The sequence below is a fragment of the Falco rusticolus genome, chromosome 10 (genome assembly GCF_015220075.1).
Source record: "Falco rusticolus isolate bFalRus1 chromosome 10, bFalRus1.pri, whole genome shotgun sequence".
Lineage (NCBI taxonomy): Eukaryota > Metazoa > Chordata > Aves > Falconiformes > Falconidae > Falco > Falco rusticolus.
In genome coordinates, this window is record NC_051196.1 from 14,322,411 (window position 1) to 14,348,773 (window position 26,363).

The 26,363-nt window shown below is 40.9% G+C and overlaps 2 protein-coding genes across 2 annotated transcripts in view; one reads left to right on the forward strand and one right to left on the reverse strand.

Annotated features, from left to right (window-relative positions):
- Positions 1-1,482: 1,482 nt before the first annotated feature.
- On the forward strand, positions 1,483-16,619 carry SLC5A12 (solute carrier family 5 member 12). The gene is made up of 15 exons (XM_037402830.1): positions 1,483-1,839; positions 3,932-3,997; positions 4,638-4,689; positions 5,987-6,054; positions 7,095-7,249; positions 8,327-8,467; positions 9,852-9,981; positions 10,333-10,421; positions 11,681-11,793; positions 13,029-13,096; positions 13,452-13,538; positions 14,217-14,398; positions 14,575-14,678; positions 14,903-15,024; positions 16,464-16,619. Exons 1-15 carry the CDS (start codon positions 1,483-1,485, stop codon positions 16,617-16,619), a joined length of 1,890 nt encoding a protein of 629 aa, XP_037258727.1.
- A 2,450-nt stretch (positions 16,620-19,069) lies between these two features.
- The window catches only part of ANO3 (anoctamin 3), a 138,141-nt gene continuing 130,847 nt past the window's right edge, over positions 19,070-26,363 (reverse strand). Inside the window, exon 27 of the mRNA XM_037403195.1 lies at positions 19,070-25,709. Coding sequence (XP_037259092.1) covers positions 25,527-25,709 — 183 coding nt within the window. The 3' untranslated portion in view covers positions 19,070-25,526. The remainder of the gene's footprint in view (positions 25,710-26,363) is intronic.

Genomic DNA, 26,363 nt, shown 5'->3' on the forward strand with positions numbered 1-26,363 from the left:
ACAGCACAGTTAGCCCAGCTGCTAATTAGCAGCGTTTGCTGATGGCAAACACGTTTTAAAAACATATTCAAGCCAATAATAATATATGACACTACAGTTATTTTCCTAAAATGGATGATACAGGGATCTTAGCGTTTCTCTGGTTAACATGACCGGCACAAAAACCTTCTGACCCAGGTGTGGTTTGGGATTTTTTGCGGTTTTGTTAGGTTTTAGGGGTTGGTTTTTTTTTTAACTTTTATTTTTAATTTTTACCCCAGGCCTCACAACCAGTTCCTCACTCTCTCCACCAACATGAGCCAGACTGATGCAGTCCTACATGATGCAGCTCAGGGGCTCAAGTTTAAGAGCAAATACCCTCACGTTTGGTCCTTTGCAGCTTTTTGTGAATTCATTTGACGTGACAATGCCCGGGCAAGCTGGCCATCAGCCGTGCTTTGTGGGGAGCAGCAGGCACGTGGTTTGCCTGCTTAGCCCCACATGCTGCATTCATCCCCCATCAGATTAGCTCTCTGCCAGCTGAGGTTGGTGGTTGACCCTAGAACCTCGCTGCTCTAACCGCATGGCTTTTACCGCTGCCGGAGACATTTATTAATCAGACTCGGTAGGCATGAATTAAAACCTGCAGAAAATATCCATGTTCTTACAGCTGTAAGGAGTTGCAAAAAGGGGGGGGGGGGGGGGGGGGCAACCACCCCCCCAAAAGCAGAGAAATGCCTGGCAAGTAGAGTCACTGCTTTTTTGAGACTGGACACACCCTAAGACATTTGTTCTGTACAAAAAAGAAATTTTAACTAGCGGTGCGGGTACACTTAGATAAACAAATTACTGTGAAGCAGTTGTGTGAGAATTTACAGAGCATTATCCATACTGTCCATTATCCATACTGTCTGTTAACTTCTAGACTGTCTACCAAGGACCACACTTAGAATGTCAAAGGACAATCCTGAACCCTATCATTGATGTTCAATTTCAGTTTTTAACCATATGAGGGAATTGCTCCTCTGAAAAAAACCTCACCAGTGGGGACATGGGTCTGTACGCTGAGCTTTCCTTCATTTTGCTTTCCTTAATTTCTTTATTGCTCTCATTTTATTATTTAAAAATGCTGAGAGGTTAGAAAAAAAAAAAAAGTCAGATCAAGTCAATGTGTCAGGCTAATGGTTAACCTTAAATTAAAACCTCACAGATAAAAAGGGAGCATACTACAGATTTCACAGCTAAGCCTGCCTTGCACAAGTATCAGTAGCACCAGGGTCTACATCCATCCAGCACCCTCCTAACTCATACTTAGCTACTTTTATTTTTTATCTCCTTAGAAGCGAACTGGTTAAAAAAAGAAAAAGTCTCCTAACTGAATAGTCTTTATCACTTGCCATTGATGAGCTACAGCTTCAACGTTGTTGCCAACTGAGTTACCTGTTTGGAGCAACAGCTACAGAGCAGCAGAATCCTCCACCCGAGGACTGTCCAACCCGGACTATGTCCAACTTCATAGCTCCAGAGGTCAAAAAATTTGTGGTGTGGGACTACATTGTTTTTGCAGCGCTATTTTTAGTATGTGCTAGCATCGGAATCTTTTTTGCAGTTAAAGAGAGGAAAAAGAAAACCTCAAAGGAATTCTTGGTGGGCGGCAAACAGATGACGTGTGGACCTATAGCCTTCTCGCTCACATCAAGCTTCATGTCAGCAGTGACCGTTCTGGGGACACCCTCCGAAGTTTATCGCTATGGGGCATCCTTTGTGCTCTTCTTCCTTTCATATGCGCTGGTCATCATTTTCACTGCGGAACTTTTTCTACCTGTATTTTACAGATCTGGCATTACAAGCACTTATGAGGTAAGTAAAATCCATGAATAAAATAAAAGGCACTATTCTAACATAAAAGTCAGTATCATGCCTATAGATACTTTTAGAGAAAAATCTGACAGAAGACTTTCTGCAGCATTTCACAGAGCGAATGTATTGATACGTTTATTAGTTTTAGAAACAGGTTGCATTATTCTAACTAGTTATTTATGTTGCAAAAGCTGAGAGCACAAACTGAGGGTCAGAGCTCCTGTTATACATATATAACAAAGACAGCATAAGGGTTTAACATAAGCACCAAATTAAATTACAGCTGGAAAATAACTGAAGTATACCTAAATGCTTCTGATCTTATAAGTAACTATTTCACTCTGGTTGAGAGAGCAGGTATTAAAGACAGACTTTAAGAATAATAATCAATAGTATCCAGTTAAAACTCTGTCTACATCTGGCAGTTCAGCCTAATTTACTTTGAAAGTGGACTATTAGATATCTAAAACACTGAGGTGGGAAGAAGGGATAAAGAGGAAGATGGTGGGTCTCTTTCAGAAAAATAATAAAATAGTCAGGGCTGGGTAATTAATTCAGGGATTCTCTAACAAATTAAATAAACAACCTCTAAATTGGCTATGCATTTTGCCTGGCATTCCTCCTAGAACACAATATTTGCTTCATATGACAGATCAGTAGTTAAAAAATAAAAATCAGTAGTCCTCGTGATGTTACTGCTAGCAGCACAGCGCACAGCCCTTATCATCTGCACGCCCACGGGGTGGCTACAGAGCATTTGGGAATAGCTTTTTAGTCACTTTAATCAGCTGTCACAAATTTGGTTGCTCCCGTTTGTGGGCAGTTTCAACTAAGCAAGAATGGGATGAAGAAAGCCAGGTTAGTTCACGAGTGAGTAAGGCTGCTCACGTTCTTCAAGCCCGAACCCAAGGGAGGGCTTTGGGCAAACAGCTCTGCCTGGGTATTTCGTAATACTCCGGTTACAGATTAGAAAAGAGAAAAACTGACCATCCATTCCCATTGCCCCAGGTAACTGCATTTTTTTGGCTGGTTTTAATGCAAGATCAGAGAATGAATTTCTTTTCTCATCTGAACTACTGAAGGTGTCATCGTAGCCAGAGTCCCTCCAAGGTGGCTCTGCTGGCTTCAGGAGTCATTTTTAGAAACAAGTCACAGAAATCAGCTATTGACTCGTATGGCAGACCGTAGGGCTTATTATGCAAGAGGCACAAGAAAGATGAACATGAACAAAATTAATAAGAAAGAAGCTGCTTTGGAAGTACCGTGCCCAGAGACTTGTAAAAGAGGGGACTGGTACAGCCTCTGCCTGGCGTCTGGTGGCCAGCACAGGGGCTACGGCCCAAGGGGAGACCCCAGCCCACCCAAGGCGGCGTGAGAGGCTGCCATGGGGTTAGCAATGCCCACTTCATTTTTGTAGTGATAATGATTTAATTTCTTTTTTTGGTCAACTCTACAGAGAGACTCCAGGTGGTGACTCTGGCTTAAAATCTGGGCTCTTGGGGCTAGAGATCTATTCACTTCTGCAGCTGTGCAGTACTGGGGAACACCTCTCTACATCCACCTGGAAGTCCCCAAAGACTCCACTTGCCTCTCCATACCAATGACGCACAGATTTGGCTTTAGACTGTGACAGAGGGAAGGGAGAAAGCCAGCTTAGCTCCAGCACTGCAGAACTAGGTTGCTGCTTCTCCACCTGCCCTACCACATCTGTCACTACAGGAGTCCTATTCCTCCTAGAGATGACCCCAGGGCTCCCCTTTAACATAGTTGGATGATATTTTCATTTGAAGTTTGAAATTGCTTTTCTTTGTAGCCCTTGGGCTTTGTCATTTATTCCCAATCAAGAGCAGATACTAACCACAGAAACCCAACATACAACTTCAGGTACATGATACTGATGAGAAGACTTCTTAAATGTAATTATTGCTACGTGTAATAACAACTATGCTGTCCTGCTCATTACTCACAGTAGCAGAGCCAGATGTCAGTAATTTTACTTGCACAACAAGCTGTTACTCAGAGTGAACAGAAGGTTAATAGCTATGTCACAAATGCTACACATGCAATTCAGTGAGATTCCTCTTTTCCCTAGTATTTGGAGTTAAGATTTAACAAGATGGTCCGTTTTGCTGCAACATTGATCTACATCCTGCAAACGGTAAGAGGACATCGGCTTTTTGCTAATTTCACTCAACATTTATTTTGACAGACTAGTCTTAGACTGCACATTTTTTATAACGAGATGTTTTAATGAGTACGCTTTTTAATTTTTTTCACTTGGACTGAGAAAGTTAAAAAGAAAGAAGGGTTGCTTTCCTAACTTATCCTCTTTAGGACCAAAAATGCCATTTGTGTTGTCTTTGACAACTGGATGTTGTGCTGAACTCTCACAGTTCTCAAACTCTTGGTCTCACTACGTTCCCCTGAAGCCTCTTTCCACGAGTGGGTTCTGTCATTCTTGAGAAGCCAGATGAGCTGTACCAGGTGCTTTTAGTTCACCAGTCACCTGCCTACGTCAATGGGGATAAAGCTATCCTGTTTGAAAGCTGCTGCATGTGGCATCATCTTAGCAAGGGGTAAAATAAGTAATAGGAAGACAGATAATGGCTCTTCTATCAGAACGGAATTAAAACAAAGGCTTTTGTTTTGTAAAGGCTGAAACAGAAAGCCACACACAATACAATCTGATCTAAATAAATCCCTAGAGCTGGTATTTCACGCTGAGCACCGCCCTAAATAGAAGCCTTATCGCTAGAGTAGTCACATAAATGGTTTTTTATCAACTTTTTCTCCTTCAGATCCTTTACACAGGAATAGTGGTTTATGCTCCATCACTGGCACTCAACCAAGGTGAGTTCCCATACCACGCTATATGGCTACCTCAAATAACCACACCACAAGACAATCAGAATAAATTAAGTGAGGAAAAATAGATAAAGAAATCTAACAAAAAAAAATTTCTTCGGAAGTTCTGTAAGAAGTTTTTGCCTGCACCTTGTAGCTCTGCATTGCCGACTCCCCCGATCTCTCTCCCACATCAGTATGTCAGCAGGAGCCCCATATTTGCTGTCCTGCTCTCCTTTGCACTCAGTAACCACTTGAAGAGGTGAGCAACGAGCAATTTCTCAACATCCTGACAAAGTTCACAGGACAAGCTGACGACCCAAGACCATACCCTGTACTTTGCTTGCCCCCTTCCCTGCCTCCCACCATCAGGTTCCCATGGGCAGAACCTCGCTCCCTGGAGCTGGAGCTGAACGCCGTGCTGCTCTCCATCCGTGCCCTGCTGCGATTAACCTTCATGAACCAGGCAGGCGGCACCCATCATGATGGATAGGATTAGTAATGTCACTGGAATCACCGTGACCCAACTCCTGATTTCACCAAAAATCGATTGGGAAGAGACTGGGAGGCTCTTTTCATTTTTTAACATCTAAGTTGCCTGCAGTTTCTCCAGCTCCACCTCTTACCCAGCGTCGAGCCTCCTTCCTCTGGAGCTCAACCACATTTTATGTGACAGTTCACGTTCATTATCAGGCCATACTAATTTTGCTAATAAGAGAACCTTTAAAAATAGATTTTCTCTCACAAACTATGCCTGGCGGGAAACACTACAATATGAGCCCACTTAAAATTTGTACATCCTGAGCAAAGTACATTTATGAAGCAAGATGAACATGAAAAATCATTTTAATGCACTACATACCAGCATTAAACTGCTCCTAGATGCAGGGAATGGAACATAGTTTGGTGTTGGTTTGTTTCGTGTGTTTTTTTCCCCTCAAAATTCTTTGGAAATCTCTGAAGAACTTGATCTCGCTAGAGAAAATACTCGACTAAGAACCAAAGGAAAGCATTGCTTATAAAGCTGCGTCCCTTAGGAATGCTGTTTACGCTTTGTGCAATTCTTCTTAGGCATTACTTTTGTGCACTTAAAAGTTAGTTAAATCCAATTTGCAAGAAAAAAACAATGCAAACCAGTATCCAGTAATGTTAGGAAACCTGAACAATCCAGCAAAGCTCCTAATAGACACACAGAAAAAAAATTACTCCCATCCTTCTAAGGCTGAAGGATCATAGCTTTCTGTTACCATCCATATGGCCTACCATCATGTCACTAACCATTTGGTTTTCTTTGGTTTCGCAGTGACTGGATTTGATCTCTGGGGCTCTGTAGCTGCAACAGGAATTGTCTGCACTTTCTATTGCACTCTGGTACGTAACAGGCACAACCGAACAGCTGGAACACAGATTGCTCATTCCACCATCCACAGGCTATCACAGAAGGGCGGCTTCTAAATACAGTCCAAGTGACCGAAGTTTAAAGTAAGAGAACACAGAGACAAATTTCTTTTAGATTCTGTGGTATAAGCAAGCCGATTTGGAGGAGAAAAATATTTCCTTTCAAATCCTCTGCTGGATGCCCCCAGGTTTAGCACAGACAGCTTGAGGCAGAGTCCTGATAAGGAGGCAATAACCTTCCCCTGCCGTACTAAATCTTTTGAGAACATGACTCTTATCTTTTACAAGTTATAAACTGAAAAACACTGTAATGAGAAATGTGCCTCGGATGTCACCCCAGATCAAGAAGAGGGTGATAAAACCTAGGAAGGATGATCAACAAGTCATAGAGAGCTTTGCTTCTGAGTGGAAGCAACAGGAGACTCTGGATTACAAAAAAAGATAAAACAGGGCAGTGGAAGGGGCAGAGCCCTGGGGCTTAGGACACCACCTCATTTCTGTTTTCATTACCACTAATGAATTTTCTCAGTGTTTTGGTCCACCCTTGCTGTAAACACTTGTGTTGCTCTAGTACAGATTTGATCAAATATGAGAGTAGCTATGGGAGAAAGCTGGACTGCAGACTGGCCACAGCTATTTTTCTGTGTTAGGCAAATCATGGGTCACTGGGCTCCAAGAAGCAGAGTGCTATGGCAAGTACCAACAGCTTGTGTTCCCTAAGCTTTTCCACACCAGGATATATTTTTCCAATACATACAAAGGAGGCAGGAAAAAAAAGCATTTAACTGGATGTCAAGTATTTTTATATGACTGCGGACAAACAACGGAGGCCACATCATTTTCTCACCTCTAAAAATAGAGTTTTCATGGGAGAATCCAAAGTTTAAGCATTGCCCCGAATTCCTAGATGCTATGCATCCAGCTCACCAGCTCCTGAAATAAGGGGTCTTTCTACCTTTCGCTGTACTTGAACAGCAGGAAGAAGATGAGAGCATACAGTCTGTTTGTTTTAGGGAGGATTAAAAGCTGTCGTCTGGACAGACGCATTTCAAATGATTGTCATGGTGGCTGGCTTCGTGGCGGTTTTGATTCGAGGAACTACTCTGAACGGAGGATCGACCAAGGTCTGGGAAGATGCTTATGAAGGATCACGGCTGAGCATATTTGAGTAAGAAACAAACGGTGCAAACTTTCTCCTTTTGCATACTTAATGTTTATAAACCCCACCCTTACTAAGACAAAAACCCCTCAGGCTTGTTATTCTACTACCAGTGAACAGCTGCGGTGACTCACAGAAGCCATTCCCTGTTTCTTTGGTCCTTGGGAATGCAGTTGACCTTCAAGAGGCCAACCCCTCTTTCTGTTACCCTCTTTGAAGAAACCAAAGCCCCGCTGAACTGGAAGGGAACTTGCCCATTTTTCTTTCTGTAGGTACAAACACACCCCAATTATTCCTTCCAATTGCCTCTTTAATTTTCCACTCATAAAACTGGCACTTCATTTTAAGTACACTCACCACAGCAGCTAGCAGCGATGCGCTGGGACAGAAAACTGACCTTCCTTTGGCTGTTTGTGGCGCTGACTGAAAAGTTCATTGATCAAGGCAATTCACTGACAGAATCTAGCAGCAAGGTCAAATGTTATCTGCTGTACCTATCAAGGTTAGGAGAATTGCAGAAAACAGATGTGAGACAGAAAGAGGTGCTTGTACTGGTTAGAATTACTGAGTAATGAAGTTTCATTGTTAAAAAGATAACACTGCAGCTGAAGCAATTTCTTGTAAGGGAAATCACACATCGTGATGATGTAACAGAGTTGGGAAGATTTTAAGAGTTTAGCAACTGGCTTTGCTCCTCGCAAAGGACAAGGTCCCAGGCAGGATGGCTTGGAGGTTCCACAGGTCTGTTGCTGCAGTATGACACAAATCTGAAATCTGAGCATAAGCAGCCTTATAGGTGTGATTTATCCCAATTAATTGATCCTCTGACTGCGCATGCATGATATATGTTTATCCTTGACTTGATAGTAATGTGTTCCAATATAAAAGTTTAACACCACCCTCACCCCACCCCCAGTTTCCAAACCTGAACACATTAGATGTTTGTGCTGGAAAACAGTATTACTGATACAGTATTTCTGATTCAGAGGGTAGGACATACCAGATAGTTCTGAAAAATCACCTACCTCTTGCTAAATAAATGTGTGCTTAAATAAGTGAACTGAACTGCTTCTTTCTCTCTTCTAGTTTTGATGTCGACCCTTTGAGACGACATACCTTTTGGACGATTGTTATTGGGGGAACATTTACATGGCTAGGGCTCTATGGAGTTAATCAGTCCACAATACAGAGATGCATTTCTTGCAAATCGGAAAAGCATGCTAAACTGTAAGTTGCCTGTCACTAATCTATCCCAACAATCAAATGTATTGACATGGAATTATACTAAGTTTGTTATTTATGTTAAATAAGTATCGGAATCCTGTTGGGTAGTAGTAAGCTAGTTGTGCTCTGATTGTCTTACACCCTCTGGCTCTAAATGCTGTAAGTAAATGCAGGAAGAACAGGTAGCTAGCTACCTCTTGCAGCTGATTAATTTGGGGTCAGGCTGCCAATGTAATCCTCGGAAGCAAGAGTATGGAAGAGATGCCCACGCAGAAGCTGTGCTATCTACAGCTTCATTGGAAAAGTGATTATTGATTTAATGGGGCACTATAGTACAAGGCGTTATCTAAATAAAATTAAGTTAATAAGTTCTTAAATTATACAGCTTAAGAATAATTAGAATCAACATTAAATAACCAAGTGAAACTTTACAATATAGACATATAGGTGTCCAGCCTGCTACATTCTTCCAGTTCAGCATCAGTATGTGCACAGCTAGACACGTTTTACTAAGGAACCAGATTTTTTTCATACGCCTAGCACCAAGTGCTTGCCTACTTGGCTAGAGCATAAAGGTGGCAATGTTTTCCTTCTTCAAACAGTTAGCTTTTTTGCTAGCTGAAATCACACTCGTTTTTCTTAAGATCGTAACAGTTTATATGAATTTATCCTGTAGAAAACTCAGTCTCTGAAAAGCGTTTGGAGGTCACAATAGTGAAAACGCCAACAGTAAAAAGTTCTGAAAGACCTTCAGGTCCCAGTAGCACAGCTCTGAACTGCCCCTTGCAAGACACCTCACATAAAGCGATGCTCTAATGTAAGGTAGGCTAAATAAAACCTGGCAGCTCTCAGGAACGACAGGATTACCCAACCGCAGCCACATGGCCTCCCCAAAGATACCGTCAGCCACAGCCATCTCGTGGACTACTGAAAAATACCCAAGGGCTTACTTTGCACGGTGATGCCGCAGCCCCGACAGAATCCACCAAACCAACACTTTGCTGGGCTTAAAGGGGGAGCAGCCAGAACAGCTCCCCACAGGCAAAACTGCTCTGAAGGGGACAGAGGGACAGACCCAGCGCTCAGTGCAGCCCGTTCCACATACAATTTACTGCTTTCTCCCAGCTGTACAGTTACTCAGAACCTTTACCCTTGCCCTATACCATAAAGCGGCTGTATTTGTCCATTTTTATGTATTTTTTTTTTTTTAAATCAGCACTATGTACAATTTCTTATCCTGGTTATGCCTTTAAGAAATTACATAGCCAGCTTTCAATTATATAGCTAGCTTTGATTCAGGTCTCTCCCTTAAAATTTAGAAATAACTAACTTCAAACAGCTTTTCTATATTTTTCTTGTATTCAACAGTTTCTCTCCTTTGTTCCAGGGCACTTTACCTGAATTTATTGGGGCTTTGGACAGTCCTGGTGTGTGCAGTATTTTGTGGTTTGGTGATGTACACTCATTACAAGAGTTGTGACCCTTGGACTGCTGATTTCATTTCAGCACCTGATCAGGTACAGATACCCCTTACCATCACGGGGAGCTGCTTTGGGCTCAGACACAGCACATATTGAGACAGTTTAAAATCTATTGTAATTCTATATGTCCTGTCAGCACTCAGGCACCAAGGCAGTTGCCGAATCAGGGCTAGAAAATTATATATATATATATATATATTCTGGCACTCTGACAGCACTAACCAGATTTTTGCCAAATGACATTGCCTTTGCTCGAAATCTGGCACCTTTTGTTAGTTGGAACGAACACACAATTTAACAGCGTGCTCAGAAGTAGCTACTTCTCTTCCATTATCCAGGAAAATCTGAACTAATTGCTCGTGTTGCTCTTGTGCTCCTTCCACCCAGCTCATGCCGTATTTTGTTATGGACATCTTTTCTTCGATGCCAGGAGTCCCAGGACTGTTCGTTGCCTGTGCATTCAGTGGAACGCTAAGGTCTGTTAATCTGGAGTGATGTTTTAGCTGCAGACAACTGATTTCTTGAGGACCCAGACTGAGGTCAAAACATGAAACCTCAGAAAAGCCCAGCTTGTTTTTCGGAGAACGTTCTAGGAAGCAGCAGTTGCATTACATGAATGTCAAAGTCTAGCTACACTTCTCCAGTATCTTTATCCCAAGTACATTTTTGACTAACATTTCAGTACAGACAAAAGGGTAGGAAAACTGAGCTCAGCCTCCCACAATCCCTTTGGAGCTGTGCACGGTGAAATGCCCTTTACACAACCTGACTGCCAGAACACTCCAGCGAGGGACAGGGAGTTTCCCAGCACATCTGTCCATACATGAAGCGGAGTTAGACTAGGAAAAGAAATGTCTGCATAGAGGAGTTTTAGAACTTCTTTTGAACTTTGGGAGGTGCTGCCTGCTACTGTAGTTTCTACCCTTTCCAGGCCAAGCGCCAGCACTGCACAGGACATTAGAGAGAGAGAGAGAGAGAGAGAGAGAGAGAGAAGAATCAAGTTCACACTAATTCTATGGCATTTGCATAACACCAGTCTGAAACAAGCTGTTTCTAAAGACTTGTATCTGCAGAAAAAGCAAGACAGTGCTAACCTTTAAATGGTCCCTTCCAACCCAAATTATTCTATGATTCTATTCCATGAAAACTGGGGAGAAGAAAAAAAACAACACCAAGAAAGCCCCCACATAAAAGGCACCAACTGCTCCTGGCAGGAGAACAGAGTAAGGGGGACCGAACGCTGTGCTGTAGGCACTGACACTGCCATGCTGTCACTACAGATGTGCAGAGAATGTATTCACCAGACACAGGTTCACTCACCCAGCTAAGAGGGTCAGACTATTCCATATTTTTCAGTTATGAGAGAAAACAACAGGCATCTTGTGGAGGAACAGGGTATCAGTAGCGGTCACTGCACATCCTTTAATTTGCAAAGGAGTAAAATTTTTATTCTAGAACACATGTATATTCTTAGTGTCTTTGCAGACTGCTAAGCCCAAGGGTCAGTTAGGATGAGTTTCTATCTTGTTCTGTGCCAGCATGAAGCAGACCCCCCCACAATCGCAGAAGGGACAGAAACCTCTCCAGCATCAGCAGCACATGTGAAAAATACTATAAGATGTACAGTTCTTGAAGAGCATTATCGCTGAAAAAGAGGAAGCATTTCTTTATAAATACAACTTTGTTAAGTACATAGAAGGCAATATAATCTGAAATATTCTTCTCCTTTCTACAGCACGGTAGCTGCCAGTATCAATGCTTTAGCAACTGTTACCTTTGAAGACTTGGTCAAGAAAGGTTTCCCAAACCTCTCTGAGAAGATGAGTACATGGATTAGCAAAGGCTTATGTAAGTACCCCAGATGGTATCCATTTCTTTAATGGCAAAGATGCTCATCCCCCCAGTTACTATCACTATAGAAAAAAAAAGGGCAGGATTGTATATACTCTGAGCCTTGAGAGTCTCAGATTCCCAACTGTCTCCAAGAGCAGTTCTGTGAGTAGTGAAGGGCACTGTCTGGAGACACCTTCAGAAACACACTCGAGCTTTGGAAATCTCCACAGAAACGTAACCCTTTGTAAGCTCTCAGGATGAATGTCAGCCTAATGTTTCAGTAAAATTAAGCGTGGGTACTATACGGTACAGAAACAAACCTAGGCCACCACTCAAAATCCTTGGAAAAGTTTAATCTACTGAAAATATTGGAGGACACTCTGGGATCTTCTTTACGATACAGAGAGAATATCAGTGTAGTTATTAACGCATTACTCTACAGTGGAATTATTAAATTATTTTTTATAGTAGTACAATAAGACATTTCTATTAAAACAGAGTATTGCATAAGAATGTTGTTCAGCTTTTCAGAGAAAAGTAGAAATGTAAAAAAGGCAAATGAAAACTAGGTCGTTAACACATCAATTGTCCAAAGTGGTTTGAAATTCCAAGATACTTTTTACAAATATTGCAGTAATATCATAACCCTTTACAAGTTCTGTAACAACATCATAACCATTTGTTAATGTTCGTAAAGATCACAGAAGAGCCAAGCCAATACTTCCTCCATCTCTGCAACTGTCTCAGCCTGCTCTGTTACTGCTGTTCCACTTACTACTTAGTTTTTGCACTCGGGACCCAGAAAGACAGACAATTTTTACCTCTGACACTATGCTCTGCTAGCCCATAAGATAAGTTTGGGTTGGCTTTACTCAAGACTGCTACATACAGAATTTTGTCTACCACAAAGTTAATACTGATGTCAAAGGAAGAAAGCCATGTTGTTTATCGTTGCCTAATTCATTCCTTAGATTATTTTAAGTGTTACTTCAAGGCAACAAAAACATTTCTGCACGAGGCATAACTTCCAAATTAATTTCACTGCTAAATTCTGCTTCATAAGAAAACCCAACCAACCAAAATCCCAACGAGACTTCATGCAAGACACGTCTGGGTGTTTGATGGTCAAGTGTTAAAACATCAGAGCGCTAATTCATCCATGCTGCCTGGTCACTTCAGACACCAGATGAATTACAAATTGTCCACACCATTAACCAGCACCACCAACCTCGCTGCCTGACCTTTTCCAGGTATATTATACGGTGTCCTGTGTACTTCGATGGCTGCAGCGGCATCGCTGCTGGGAGGAGTTGTGCAGGTATCTATTGCCTCCAAAATATGATGAACTGAACACAAATCAACAGAAACACAATGCACTGAACAACTAATGCTGAAGCCCTGAGGACTACTAGATTATGCAAATAACTTCTATGGACACTCTCCTGAGGGGCATAATTATGGGGGATGGCAAAAAAATCATAAATCCCCCAAATCCTTCACCATTTACTCGCTGTTGGGAAAAATACTGAGTGTGATCGTCTCTTTAATTACACACTGAAATCACTGCTGGTCCCTTCTTCCCCACCATTTCCTGAAAATTACAAAGCAAACCCAGAGCTGCCGTGCTCCCTCCAGCTGCTGTGCTAAGCTACTTTCTCTCCCCGTATCCACAGGCTTCCCTCTCCATCCATGGGATGTGTGGCGGACCCATGCTGGGATTATTTACCCTGGGAATTGTGTTTCCTTGTGCTAACTGGAAGGTAAAAAAAAAATAAATATCCTGATCAAAAAGAAAAATCTTTTGGACTTGTTTGGTTAAAACTCAACCTTGAAAATTGTTTGGGTTTTTTGTGTTTAGTCTCAGAGCTGCTTTTCAGATTTAGAGCATGAGGAGTCCAAGATCTGTTTATAGGTCCCTTTTCACTGTCTGAATTAAACCCACTTGAATTTAACTCTACCCGACTGTGGAATAATTGGTGATTAGATCCACATGAGAGTTTTTTTAAAAAAGATTTTTATTTCTGAGTTTCTTCTCTTCAATTAAAAAGAAAAAAATAGTAAACACTCACCCCAGCCTATCTTTGCCTTGGGACACACAGGATGATTTCAATTGCTCTGCCTTTACTAACTCCAGCAAAACATGAGATGAGCTCATCTCATATTGCCCCACGAGCAGTCCCATCAAGCTCACCCAGAAGAAAAACTCAACTCTGCATTGAGGTTTTGATCATCACAGTTTTCCTCCAACTCTTATTGCTAGAGGACAATAAATCACCATGCTTTACACCTTGGTCAAGGGAGAACAGAACTGATTTCCAGCAAGAGAGCCTGTAACCAGCCATCACCTGCTCCTGCCCCCCACACCCCCCGCCCCCCCCATTCCCAGGGCAGTGCTCCCCACGCACCAGCTCGAGCAGTGCCTTTCTCCCCCTGCCCAGGGCGCTGTCGGAGGCCTCGTGGCTGGGATCACCTTAGCTTTTTGGGCTGGTACCGGCTCTTTCATTTACCCTGCACCCCCAACAAAGTCCATTCCTCTGCAACTGTCGACTCTCAACTGCACGCTGGCTAACAGCACCGGGGTGCTGACGACGGCGGCGGCTCCCACCGCAGCTCCAGACAGGTATCCTCCCTGCCCGTGCCGCTCGAGCCCGCGTTTTGGCACAGCTGGCAACTGCCACACAGTGAGAGCAGCTCATACACCAGCTGCAGCGGGAGCTGCATTTTGCTGGTATAGTCAAGAAGCAACTTAAACCGCCCCACTAGTCACTGCTAGCTGCTTTTGTCACCTTCCCACAGGCCTTTGCTGGCTGATACCTGGTACTCCCTGTCCTACCTGTACTTCAGTGCCATCGGCTGCCTGGGCTGTGCCACCACAGGGCTGCTGATTAGCTTTGTAACAGGTTGGTGTTTATATATATATATTTATTTTTTTTAAATGCTTTTGCACAAAAACCTGACTCAACTGTTAAAAAAACTTTTAAAAAGTCCAGCAAGCAGATGATGAGACCCAGACTAGCAGAGGGCAGCGGGCTCCGATCCCGCTCCCCCAACCTCACCACCTGAAGCTCCTGGGGCTCACACCTGGCTGCCTGCAGACTTACGAATCATTATTTTCTCCTTTCAGGACCCACTAAAGGAGAAGATATCCCACCAGTGTTAATTAAGCCAGTGTGCAACCTGTTTTGCTTTTGGTCGGAAAGGCTGAAAGCTTCCCTATGGTGCGGCGTGCGGCACGGCAGCCAGGAGGTGAGTACAGGACACGTGCCACATGGCGAGTGGGCTAGCTGTCCGCAATTGCTTCTTACAGTTACACAAGGGATGCTGCATGAGCAACACAGGTTGGAAATGAGACCAGCCAAACCCTACACAGCGGTGGTCAGGAATAGGTTAATGATTTTCCCTGTTTGTGCAGCACGCGGGGACTTGGGGGTCTCTGGAGAACAGCAGCCCTCAGGATGGCCAGCAGCCCATGAAACGAGGCTGACCTCCCTCCCGCTCTGTCCTCCCCGCTCCAGCAGCCAAATGGGGACAAACCTGTACTTTATCCCTCACAGATGAGATCATAAGCTAGAGCCTCCTCCCACCCAGTACAGACAAAAAGACTTTAGCACTCACATGTCCCTGGAGCTCTCCTGCTGCTGCTGTCCTCATCTTCAGACCCTCTAGGACCACTTTCCCCTTCTAGGGCGGCACTTCCAGTCCATCAGGCAGAGCTACAACCACCAACACCTGTGCCGTTCCTGCCCACCACCTCCTCCTCCTCCTCCACCAGCACAGGACCAAGCTTTACCCCAGGTGTCTCAGGGCTTCATAGCTCGTTAACAAGACATAAAGAACAAGCACCTCGTTTTCTTGCAGTTGTAACAGTTTGCAGAGAAACAACATTGCTCCATCTCAGCAGAACCTGCTAGGTTTAGAGAAGGGACATAAAACGTACGTTTTCAGGTCCTTTAGAGTACTCTACAGGTAGGTTGAAAACTTGAAAGGATTCTTTCAGCTGTAAGACTCACAGTAGTCGGTGATAAGGCAGAAGCTGTCCCTCCACCCAGCTTGCATTAAGCTTAACATTAAGGTTGATGGTTTAATTCGGAGAGCAGCTGGGGCTCTAGATTTGCTTCAGCTGTTTCACCTGGCTTTTAGGTGCTTCACACAGACTTCAGGTAGAACTTTGCTGGGGAAAAAAAAAATCTCAATAAAACCAGTTAGACAAAAAAGATCACATATGCACTTATTGCCTTGTATTTACTTAAAATGTAGAATAACAACATTAATTAAGTAGCGGCAGTGTGAAACCAGTGAGGCAAGTGTGGACAGACAAAAAAAAAAATCAATCCACTAAAATATGCAGATAACTATGCAAATGAAAAACAAAATCTAAGTGGCTGGGAATGCACCAAGGGCACGTTTTAAGACTTTTATATGAGGGAAAGAGTTGTGAAAAGTTGTTTGTGTTGCTTTTGCCAAAGACTTTCCATGGGGGAATTAGAAAACCAGCAGTTGCTTATGGAGGGGACACACACTAAAGAGTGCCTGTTGGTGGGTAGGACAGGCATTTTATGTAGTGAAGTAACTGCTCAGATCTATAAGAAAAAACGTCAAATGCAAAAAGATACCCTTCAAACAAAGGAAAAACCCAGTGAATACAAGCTTCAAACTACTTTTTTTTTTTCCTTTTTTTTTTTCAGGTGGACTTTGAAAAAAATCTGCCTAAAGTTATTGCAAATAAAACTGGATCAGATGACATCTTCAAGAGTAAAACCAAAGAAAACAAACGCCAGTTCCCTGATTACAATCCCAAGGAAAAATCCTATACTAATATGAGCAAAGAATCTCGCCTCTAGAAGCTGAGGGACAAGGGACATTTAATCAAACTTTATTTCTCCAGCTTCAGAAATGAAGAGCTTTTTTTATCACATTTACCAGCTTGTAGATGAGCGAGGGGGAACAATTGCTCTCTATAGCAATAAAGGCCAGATTTTTATTTAGGAATTTCATGACAGACCTGGGAAATCATTGGACAATGGGGTTTTGGAAGCACTGTTATTTCAGAAGAAAGGTTTCCTGAATCTTCTCATGGAAGCTCCTGCCCAGGAGTAGCTGCAATACGTCTGTGTCACACGCTCTGTTCAGTAACTAGTCATCGAAGGAGAACGTGCAAAGGTGAACTGGAGATAAAGCGAGACTGCGGAGAAGATTCTGAGGTCTCTCACCAAGGTGAGACTGTGAACTGCCCTCTGATGGAGGGGACAGGAGGGAGGTCAAGCTGAGCCAATCTCCCCCTGTTCCTAAGTATTGCAAAAAGCCTCCTCACAGGAACATTGTATAGACCAGACTGGTCTTTTAGTGACTGAGTTAATTGTGTTTGATTCCTCTGTGGAACTCAGGTTTCTTTACAATGTCTCATTGTAAAAGCTATAGGAGAGAGTAACAAGTTTTCCTCTGAATTCAGGATAGTTCTTTACCTGTGTTAGCCTTGGAAAGACATCCTTTCAGCTCAAAAAGATCCATCTACTACCTTTATGCAATAAAGAAAATAAAATGACATTTGGTGATGATGCCTCCTAATTGATAATCCATGCTGAATTTTGAAAAATGACACATAATTAGGCAAAACAGTCTGTCCCATAAAAGTCATTGAAGAAGGTACCTAGTCTACCAAGCGCTCTGTTTCAGTGAAACACATTTCCTCTAAAATTTGCCTGTCGCAACTTAACAGACCACTTCTCACCTTGATAAACTTTTGGATGTAGTTTTTTGGATGAATATATTTGTCTTTAAACAAAACTCACAACTGAATGGAACAGACTGAATGAAAATACCGAGGACAACTCAGTTATGGACCCAGCAGATATATTTGGCTTATATTGCTTTGAAGAGCCCAGCTGTTGCTTTTGGTTTATCAATGACCATCTTTATTAAGGAGAACTCAGTCAACCTGGTTCTTGAACTTACCTCCCCTGTCTGCATTCATGCCCCACCTCTGGGAATGGTCTGTAAACGTACTGCCTTGCTTGCAAAAGACAGTTTGTCAACCAACTGAGAATTAAGTCAATATTTGTGTTAATCCCTTCTACACAACTTTTACAGTCTCATAAAACCTTACAGCTGAGTCTGGCTGGCAGCCTGCTGTCTCACGCGGCGTGCTTTCCTTTCATGTCTCCCCCCTCGGTATGGTTAGCAAGGGAGAGATGGAAACTCAGGAAATAATGCTATCGTGCATTTATATGTCATGGCCACACACACGGTTGCTTAGGTTATGCTAAGAGATCCTAACTAGCATGCTTAAAGACATACATAATTTTGCATGGGAAGCGGTTCAAAACACCAATGTGAAGCTACACGGTGCGTGAAAAAAATCGCTCCACTAGTAGTTGGAAGATACCTGATTCAGAGACTTCTAACTGTGACAACAACCAGGTCTGCTCTGAATATTTCTTGAGGTGCTAATTCACCGCAGTATTGTTATGCTCTGCATGCTGGAAGATGCAGTTTGATTTTTCAGTATTTTTTCACGAGCTAAGCAACACCTTTACACAGGATTCGCTATAGATTTAAAAAAAAAAAAGGAAAGTGAGTTAGGTCAGCTAGAATTGTATTCTCTCAAAACACCTTTGAAGATGTAACCTGAAGAATTTCTCTTGAACTTCGTATTTCTGGACTAGTTTTGTTTCAACTAAAGCTGCTCATCGCGCCCAAGTGATTTCTCTATTTGTAAAGGAGCCAGGCATTCCACAGGGTTTAACTGAGTCCAACACGTGGACTTAGGTATGATGGCTAACATTGTTAATCAGTAGTTCATTATTCAGTCTTCTACCAAGATTTAAGGACGTGGCCTAGCAGAACTGGAATTCAGAAAAATTACCATTCCGATTAAATATTCATGTCAGTGTTGTTTAATTATCTTCTTATCTTCTCACTTCATTTACATCTTGCGCCACTGAGCCTTCCAGAGAAGAGCTAGCCTGTGGACTTGAGTTGAGAAAATGAGATTAAGAAACTAGGAACATGTAAATTCTAAAACAACAGCTTAAATTCAAGAGATTGTTAGTCACTAGTGAAAGCAGCAGACCATAAATGATTGACTCAAAATCTGAAAAGTGAGTCTACATGTGCCTTGAGACCACACTGTGTATTTAATTGCTAAAAGTTCAAAGTGTCTGAGACAAGTCTAACCCTTACATTACTTCCTTACAATACCGTCGTTTGAAGGCTCACGAGCACTAACTTTTCAAGTATATGATTATTTTAATTAACTTTGAATATTTGGAATAATGAAGCAGCTCAAAGCCTCTTTCAAAGATATCCAAGTTTATTACTGAAAAAATGCAATATTCAAATGTGTATGATACAGTAAGTAGTTGCATTTGTACATGTAAACCTTGATAACGTAAACAGCATCTCAAAGACAAATTTATGCCAAAAGTGTCTTACAATAGTTAATCAGACCAACAGCTTTTTCCTCAGTGAATTCTTTTAGTTCTGGGGTACATCTCAGCTTGTAAAAGTAATCTTAAAACACAAAAGAAACCGAAAGCTGACACGCCAGAGGAACTTCTAGCTTGTAGTGAATAAAAGTCAACTTCTCTAAAACGCTCTGTGGTACTGTAATTTTATTTTAAATATTAATTACAAAGTGTGGACTTATGAATAGAAAAAATAGTTGAAATTTTATTCTTATTCCTTACTTAGAAACCAAGTTGTATTTAAATATTACATAAATTTCAAATATATACACATTTTAAGAAATCTGTTACGATCATGACGCTGCAAGTTAGCCAGGACTATCAGAGTAAAAAATGACTGAACTATGTCATTCAGTTAGATTTTACATGAGATTATTTCAAAGAACTGAAATTTCAGTGATACTACTCTAGGTAAAAATCAGAGCCAACAGTTTGGAAGTTTTTTCAATACAAAACTCCGAGTCATCTAAATAGAACTTAAAATAAAAAGGTGATCTGAAGTTATTTTTCATTATTAACAGAAAATTCAGTGTGTTCTCAGTGGTTAGAATCTCATCAACTTGAGACTGCATTGGGTTTAATCCTAATTTCCCAGCCAGTAGCATCCTAACAACTAGCTCACGGCAATAAGAAAGCAAACTACAGAGAACACGTAACATTCTAAGGGTTATGGCAAAAAGGTAGAACAAGCCAACAGAACTAAAACAAGGTAATTTCCAGTGTAGTGAGGAGGGAATTCATGACTAAATTAACATTAACATTTCAAGACTAAATCCCAGTCCTGGATTTAAAAAGTTCCTGTATAACATGGAATAGCGAAGTGATTTCTCTACAGTTCCCAGTTGTGCCATTATAACTTTGTGCTGCTGTGGTACCATTGTGCTATCATGATTATGCCAAAATCATGCCGATGCAAATTACTGGTCAATGTGGTTGAAATGTCAATACGAGAGAAAAATTGTCAGCATGAGTCTATTATATAAATTTTAAAATGCTAGAATTGTGTAGGGTATTTGAGCTGTATGTGTGCGTGTAGGGAGGGACACAAGGAGTGCAAAGTGTGGTGGTCAGAAAGGACAGATCCTGTAATGGAGTGGCCTAACGGCACCCACAGATGCACCCCCTGCTTCCCCGCATCGCTCTGTCCAATGCATACCAACTTGTAAAAAGCACCAGACACACTAGGATTTGTGTGCTTTCTGCTCTGGCTTCTCATTAAGGACATCCCAAACGATCCTGTAAATAATTCTGCAGCTACAGAATCACTCTGCAAATCAGACTGTCAGCAAGAAGGCATCGTTTAATAAAACACTGAGGCTAAGTCAAAAACTGAGCCAGACGAGAAAAAGAAAAGGATCAAGAGAGCTGTCACCATCCTCCATCTCCAAACCCTTGTTCTGCAGAACCTGTCGGAGTTCTGGAGAAAAAGTCAGCGAAGAGGAGAGCTTTGCTTCCCCTGCTCACTCCCCGCTCCGCACGTGGGCCTGGTGCACCTTACCCCAGCAGAACACGGGCTTTACAAGCCTGAGGTCAACTATGAACAGACTTGGGGATCTTTTCAAGCTGCTAAATTTTCCACCACAGGAATTTAGGCTTGCAGCTCACTTAAACGCTTTCAAAAAGTGTCACTGCATGCATTTTCATCAGACAAAGTATGCATTGGAACTAACAAAATAACTACTCTGTCTAAATGTGGAAATTTGTTGGAATTCTAGTGTCAGCCTTAACACCAAATAAACATTATTATGAAAGGCTGGCTGTGTATTTGTTTCAACGTTTACCCCCAAATAAGCAACATGAGTTGCTTAGTAAACATAAAGTAGTTTATGAGGATTACAGAACCTAAAATGCCTCTGGAAGTACCACTGCACTGTAAGAGATTGTTGATACGACTATTTTTATCTCTGTCCCTTTTCTCCTATGTAACGCTTAATAGAAAAGATGATTGTTTGATTTTTCCATTAACTTTATTGCCTTCATATTTAGCTGTTCATATAAAATGAGTTTTATTGATAAGGCCATTGCCCAGTGTATATAAAAAAATCTAGCTTATAATTGTTTTAATGAAAATTTGTGACACTTGCAAGTTAATTATGTATCAAACATTTCTTTTCAATTTATGGACGTGGGTGATTTTCAGTTAATCAAAATTATATGATGTTGCTAAATATGTGTGTAGTCATTTGTCCCTGAACAAACTGTGACATAATGCAAAAGATTAGTAAGTCCCATGATTCATGTAGGACTTTGCAGGTAATGCCACTGGACCTCACGGCTCCAGAAATTCTCTCTGGCTGCACTGCCATTTGAAATCTGGTGTGGAAGAAGCCACAGCGAGGAAACAGCAGGTGTGCACTACTTACATTAAAGTGACCATCTTAATAGCATATTAAGAATAAAATGTCACCAAATTTCCCCATATTAACACTCAAAGTTGTGTTTCCCAAGATACTTTTCATTCTGCAGAACTTTTTAGGCAACTTCAGGAGATTTATGAATTTATGCCTTAAGAGATATACTTATTAACCTATTTTCACTGGTTTTGATTATTAACTTTTTTTTAAGCTTTCTGAAGGACACAATCAAGCCTAACTGATCCTCAGAATACAATTTAAGACACGCTGCTGTCGGAAAAGGGCACAGCAACAGCTAATGTGTGTTTTGTAGTAATGAAGATATACTTCCAAAGAAACATCTAACAAAAACCCCACTTATGGTCCATCATAACTATGGAAATTTTAGCCTTGTCATCATCAATATTAACTTCAAAGTTCATCTAAATTTTCTCTAGAAATCCTTTAACAAAAAGGGGTAGGAAAGAAAAATTTTAAAATAGCCATCATGTGGTTTGCCTTGTTTCCAAATATTAGTGCTCTACCAGGATGCTCGATTACTGTGCTGTGTTTCTGGTAAGGAAACTGAATTACAGCAGAACCCACGGAGAACCTGTGCTCAGTCTTCAGGCAACCCTGTTAGAGCTCTGTTGTGAATACTGAGCTCTTAATGTGTGTGGAGACAGACTTTGAGCTCTAAGAAGAAACCTCTCATTAGGATGGCTAATGAAGCAGGATTATTTTTTTCCGTTTTTTTAGTCACCAGAATTCAGATCTCACACATTAGGCACAAATTTAGAATACAAAGTCATAAGAAATGAGATGTGTATAATGTATGCGGACTTTTTGCTATTTCTGAAATGGAAATTTCTTTTGTCTGAATCAAGACATGGGATTCGGTTAGGAATAATTAAGACATTGTGAACTAATCCTTGTATTTAAAAATACCTAGTTGCTCATGCAGTCTCTCTAAGGGCGCATGCATAGAGCAAAGTTGTCATAGATTAGATCTGCAATGATCTAAAGCATTTTTGCACAAATTGAAGTTCTAAAGCTTTGTCAGATTTCACAAACGCAGCTTGCATGCACAGTCTATTCATACTGATCATTTGTTTGGAAAGACAATATTTAGAATATGAAAAGACCATTCACCATTCATAAAATACATTATTCCTGAGGACAGTGTGTGCCTTATACTTTAGTAAAATAACGTGCAGTCAATGCAAAGAGCATACTAAACAAAGTCTAGCAAAAAGTTTCCTCAGCTTAAGCAAATGGTTAGATAGTGGCAAAACCATTAGACATTGCTGATTTCCTCCAAAAATACGCAACACACACAGTGTTTCTCCAACACTTCTTGTGCTTTCCCAGTGCATAAAATGCACAATGTCAGATCAACATACTAGCCTTTGATAAACTCCTATTCACCGGTGTTGAAAATCATTTTTTTTATATATATATATATATATATATATATATTTAGATGTCAAATACAGAAAGGTTTCCTTTCCTATGTGATTTTTAAGTCCAATTGGAATTTGCTTAAGTATGCGCTGACATGTGCCAATATCTGCAGCAGAAACAGGAAAGTATAAAATAATCAATATTTCTGATTCTTGCCTAATTTTATCATGTATCTTTATACCTTGGGCCAGCCAAAGTGTTTTGTTTTTTACAGAAAACATTAAAAAGGAAGCTCATCTGTGACCTTCTGAAGAACTTCAGTACTATCACTATGTGGCACAGGAACAGAAGCTGTGACAGACGGTTAATGCTGTCAAACGACGCTTGAAAATCCACAGAATGAAAGAGAGACACAATAAATCAAATCAAACTGTGTGATTATAAAAGCACTGAGGAGAGTGCATTAATTACTTCTGATGAGGACTCCTGAGGAACTCAACACACAACCCAGAATATAGAGGAACAAAACAGCCTTTCCAAAATACGGGAAGCTGAGTTCCACCAGCCCTTTACCACAGAACTAATGGGTAATATATCTGATTAGATCATACCTTCCAATTCCTTTCCTCCTTTGTGCAATACTGTAGGTTCTCCTACAGTTGCCTTGTCTGGTCACAGAGAGCTGGAATTAACCAAGAAATCTCATTAATATGACCAAATGACTAAAGAACTTAAGGTCTGATGCTAGGCCCTCTGGACAAAATAGAATGTTCTCAACCACTGTGATGGGCTCTTGACTCTTAAAATTAATTTTATATGGCATAATAAAATAAAATGATTGTGCTAATACATGCAAATGAATTCTGGAATCACATTATTTGGTTCAATAGGGTATTGTAAGTACTTAAAATACACATCTCTTCATTTCTGTCAGCAGTGATTTTGCTGCAGCTTTATCCCTAAAAATATGCTAAAATTTGCAGCCTTTAGAGTTACTGTACTTTGTGACTCTTCATTTCTTAATTTTTTCTCATCCAATATAGAGAAGCATTATTTAAAATTGTGCAAGAGAAACAGAATTAGAATCATTCTGTTCCTTCGCTCCCTTCTCTGCAAGGTAACCTCGCACCCTTGTTGAAATTGAGGGCTTATCTTTTCCCATATTATGAAATGTTAGTAATAGACAATTTCATCACCAAAATGTGACTATAACCATACCAACACTGCTGTATACTGTATGCACATAAAAACTGAAATTTGATTCTTTACATGAACACTACCTTTTATAGTGATTTCATCCAAAAAGCCCCCCAAAACTGTAAGAAGGTGTACAAATAATAATAATAATAAAAAATCTAAAAGTAACCTGTATGTGTGTGTGTGCATTTATATACAATCTGTATACATATCTGTCTGTATCTAACTCCCATGCTTTGACTTATTTAGGCCAATAAAAGAAGTGCATGTTACTGGAACATTTACTATTACAACAAGAGCATTGTTATAAAGTGCTCTGCTTCTCCTTCCCTTGAACAAGCAAGTCACAACGTTATACTGTATGTCTGATATATATCTGCATAAGCTTGCATACTATAAAGAGTTAATTGTATATTGAGGACGAAGTCATCTGCACTGTATGAGAATATTTCAAAGTAGCATTCTGTGAAGTCATGAAATCATTGCCCAGACAGGTCAAAAGAAACAGTAACACAGTTAGACATCTGCATGCTGCATCAGAGCATGGAAATGACAGTTCTTTCACCCTGGAAGTGTGTGGAGGTGGCCTTTCTGCACAGAAAAGTGGAAAGACAACTCAACAGCCACATCATTTTCAAATATAGCTGCAATGTGGGCAATGCAATGCATTCTTTTAGAGCTGCTGTTTTCTCTTTGAATTTAGAATTTTTGGTTTTCAACTAGAAGGATAAATTGATGACACTGATGTGCAAATCTTGAACTGCATAGTATATATTAAGCAGCCATCGACCCCTTTCTTAGGGTAGGACCACATCCGCAATCTCAACAAGAGACTAGGACAAACCTGACAAAACAGTAAGCCTGAAAGATCATTTATACCAAGTTATGGCCACAAAGGCAACAATTGCTCTTTTCTTCAGAGGCATTACAGATGGAGCTGAGCAATCAGAAGCTGTAGAAGTAGTGGATATCATGTAAGTTGGTTTTAGTCATGCCCTTACTGTATAAACTCACAGGCAATTTTTAAATTTCATTAGGCTGTTAGTATCTTCACGAACAGCATGAAAACTCATTGCCTTTTTGAAAACCAAAGTATCCAAATTTTTAATTTCTCTGCACATTCCCGAGTGCCAACTCTCCTTGGTGCTCACCGCAGTCGAGTTACAGGTAGGGCTTTTCATTTTCTTCGTCAAAGCATCTGTTTTCCTATTCCCTCCAAAGCCTGCAACTGTACCGCCCAGCAAGAACATATATACACCGTGATTCTCACACGCTGATGCCACTCTGACTTCATTTTGTAAACTGCACTCTTCAATTTCCAAACAGTGTTTTTGTTGCAGCATAGTAGTGACTAAGGCCATTCATGGTGATACTGTTTGCCATTCTTTTTCCTTTCTCTCTGCAAATGCTCCAGTTCAGCCTCATACATCATTTCCTGGACTAAGTACTTCTCTCTCCTCATTCTGTCACACAAGTCTTTGGGCATGTCTGGAATCAGGTAGGCAATGAAAGACTTAATTCCAAAAACAAGGTGCTGAAAAGAACAACAAAAATAATTGCTTCAAAGATGCATATTCATTCCTCAGGCCACGTTTTAGGGACTAAACGTCTGTGGGAAAACTGGAACTGAGATTCAATTAATCACTAGAAACCAGCTCCTTCCCTTTTTTAATACATACACACACACACAGAGGGGAGTAAAGAAGCTGTCTATCAGAAATGTGAAAATGCTGAAGTCTTCTGAAAAGCAAAACTAAGGGTATAGCTAGTGACTTAAATGAAGACATGACTGCAGGGTATGCTAGTCTCAATAACCTGCAAGCAGTCTTTGGGAAAAGCTTGTAATCAAAGTAACCAGATTCCTGGTCAGTATGTAATACACTCTTCAAAGGTAGTACAAGCATTTTGATTTGATATTAGGCTAGAATCATGTCTTATTTTCCTGACGCAGATTTTAACTTGTAATAACTGTGCTTAATGTACACGTAAGTTGCATTTCTTCTTTTTCAATAAAACACAAAAGATTTGCTTGTGAACCAACATGCTGTATAAGATGACTGTTAAGGAAATACGAATTTTGGAGGGACTCTAAAATCAGCGCATACTCTGTCAATGCAGTTTGAAGCAGCTGACTGACAACGGTTTGGGGAGGGCTTTTTTTTTTTTTTTTTCCTCTCTTGATTGTAAC

What these genes read in the sequence shown, in the direction of transcription:
- SLC5A12 (XM_037402830.1), top strand. Translation starts at nt 1,483, where the DNA reads ATGTCCAACTTCATAGCTCCAGAGGTCAAAAAATTTGTGGTGTGGGAC. An exon ending in ATGGATTAGCAAAGGCTTAT is followed by an intron (nt 11,794 to 13,028) that starts GTAAGTACCCCA and finishes GACCTTTTCCAG; the next exon opens with GTATATTATACGGTGTCCTG. An exon ending in CCCACCGCAGCTCCAGACAG is followed by an intron (nt 14,399 to 14,574) that starts GTATCCTCCCTG and finishes ACCTTCCCACAG; the next exon opens with GCCTTTGCTGGCTGATACCT.